At 39.9% G+C, this 1,587-nt stretch overlaps 1 protein-coding gene across 1 annotated transcript; it reads left to right on the forward strand.

The window, feature by feature from the left end:
- The first annotated feature begins 330 nt into the window (after positions 1-330).
- On the forward strand, positions 331-1,272 carry LOC103238453 (olfactory receptor 9K2-like). The gene has a single exon (XM_008003540.2). It carries the CDS (start codon positions 331-333, stop codon positions 1,270-1,272), a length of 942 nt encoding a protein of 313 aa, XP_008001731.1.
- The last annotated feature ends 315 nt before the right edge of the window (positions 1,273-1,587 follow it).

Raw genomic sequence — 1,587 nt, forward strand, 5'->3', positions numbered from 1 at the left:
TATCACAAATGACATCTCATAAACCATCTTATGTAACAAGGTAGAGAGATATAAAAAAGTATCAAACTACATTGTGTTGAAATTATTACTAGTGTGGATACAAAATACTGTACCTTGGGTCCAAACTCCATTGTTATCCAGTTGTGTTACCTTAGGCAAGTCAAAATATCTCTCATCTTTCATTTGCTTGTGTGTGTAAACTTAATGGGATAATGAAGGCATATGCCAACTATGAAGTCTTCTTTAATGTTAAGTGTTTTTGTTATAGTAGAGGAAGTGTAGAACATTTATTTGCTGACTTCCTCTTACATCTTGAAGCAGATATTTGCCATGGGTGACAAGGGAGGAAACAACCATTCAGCAGTGACTGACTTCATTCTTGTGGGCATCAGAGTTCGTCCAGAGCTCCAGAGTCTCCTTTTCCTACTATTCCTGATTATTTATGGGATGGTTCTTCTGGGAAACCTTAGTATGATTGGCATCATTGTGACTGATCCCCGGCTGAACGCACCAATGTATTTCTTCCTAGGCAATCTCTCTGTCATCGATCTCTCCTACTCTACTGTTATTGTACCCAAAGCCATGGTCAACATCCTATCTCATAAAAAGACCATATCCTTTGCAGGTTGTGTGGCACAACTGTTCCTTTATGCACTTTTCATGGTAACAGAGGCCTTTGTTCTGGCAGCCATGGCTTATGACCGCTTCGTTGCCATCTGCAATCCACTCCTCTACTCTGTTCGCATGTCAAGAAGTGTCTGTATCCAATTGGTGGCTGGTTCCTACCTCTGTGGCTGGGTCAGTTCCATCCTTCAAATCAGTGTCACATTCTCCATGTCTTTCTGTGCCTCCCGAGTCATTGATCACTTCTACTGTGATTCAAACCCGATTGAAAAGATATCCTGTTCCAATATCTTCATGAATAAGATGGTGTCATTTAGTTTGGCTGTCCTCATTATTTTGCCCACAATAGTTGTCATTGTCGTATCTTATATGTACATTGTGTCCACAGTTGTAAAGATCCGCTCCAGTGAAGGAAGGAAGAAAGCCTTCTCCACTTGCAGCTCCCACCTGGGGGTTGTAAGTTTGCTCTATGGGACTGTCTCTTTTGTGTATCTCACACCTCCAGATAACCCTGAACTTCGTAAAGTGGCTTCAGTAGGTTACGTTTTGTTCACACCTATGTTAAATCCTTTAATCTACTCTTTAAGAAATCAGGATGTTAAAGATGCCATGAAAAAAGTCTTACGGGAGAAAAAAGTTTTACTCTAAATCTGCTTTTATTTGTTTTTCTGTTTCTTGCATCAATTATTTTTTACTGCCTGATTTTCTAGATGTAGGCATTTAAAGTTCAAATTTATTTATTTATTTATTTATTTATTTATTTATTTATTTATTTAGATGGAGTCTTGCTCTGTCACCCAAGTTGCAGTGCAGTGGCATGATCTCGGCTCACTGCAACCTCTGCCTCCCGGGTTCAAGCGATTCTCCTGTCTCAGCCTCCTGAGTATCTGGGATTACAGGTGTGAGCCACCACACCCTCCTAATTTTTATATTTTTAGTAGAGACGGAGTTTCACCATGTTGG

This window comes from Chlorocebus sabaeus, chromosome 11 (genome assembly GCF_047675955.1).
Source record: "Chlorocebus sabaeus isolate Y175 chromosome 11, mChlSab1.0.hap1, whole genome shotgun sequence".
Taxonomy (NCBI): domain Eukaryota; kingdom Metazoa; phylum Chordata; class Mammalia; order Primates; family Cercopithecidae; genus Chlorocebus; species Chlorocebus sabaeus.

Coding starts and splice junctions, on each gene's coding strand:
- LOC103238453 (XM_008003540.2), top strand. CDS start 331: ATGGGTGACAAGGGAGGAAACAACCATTCAGCAGTGACTGACTTCATT.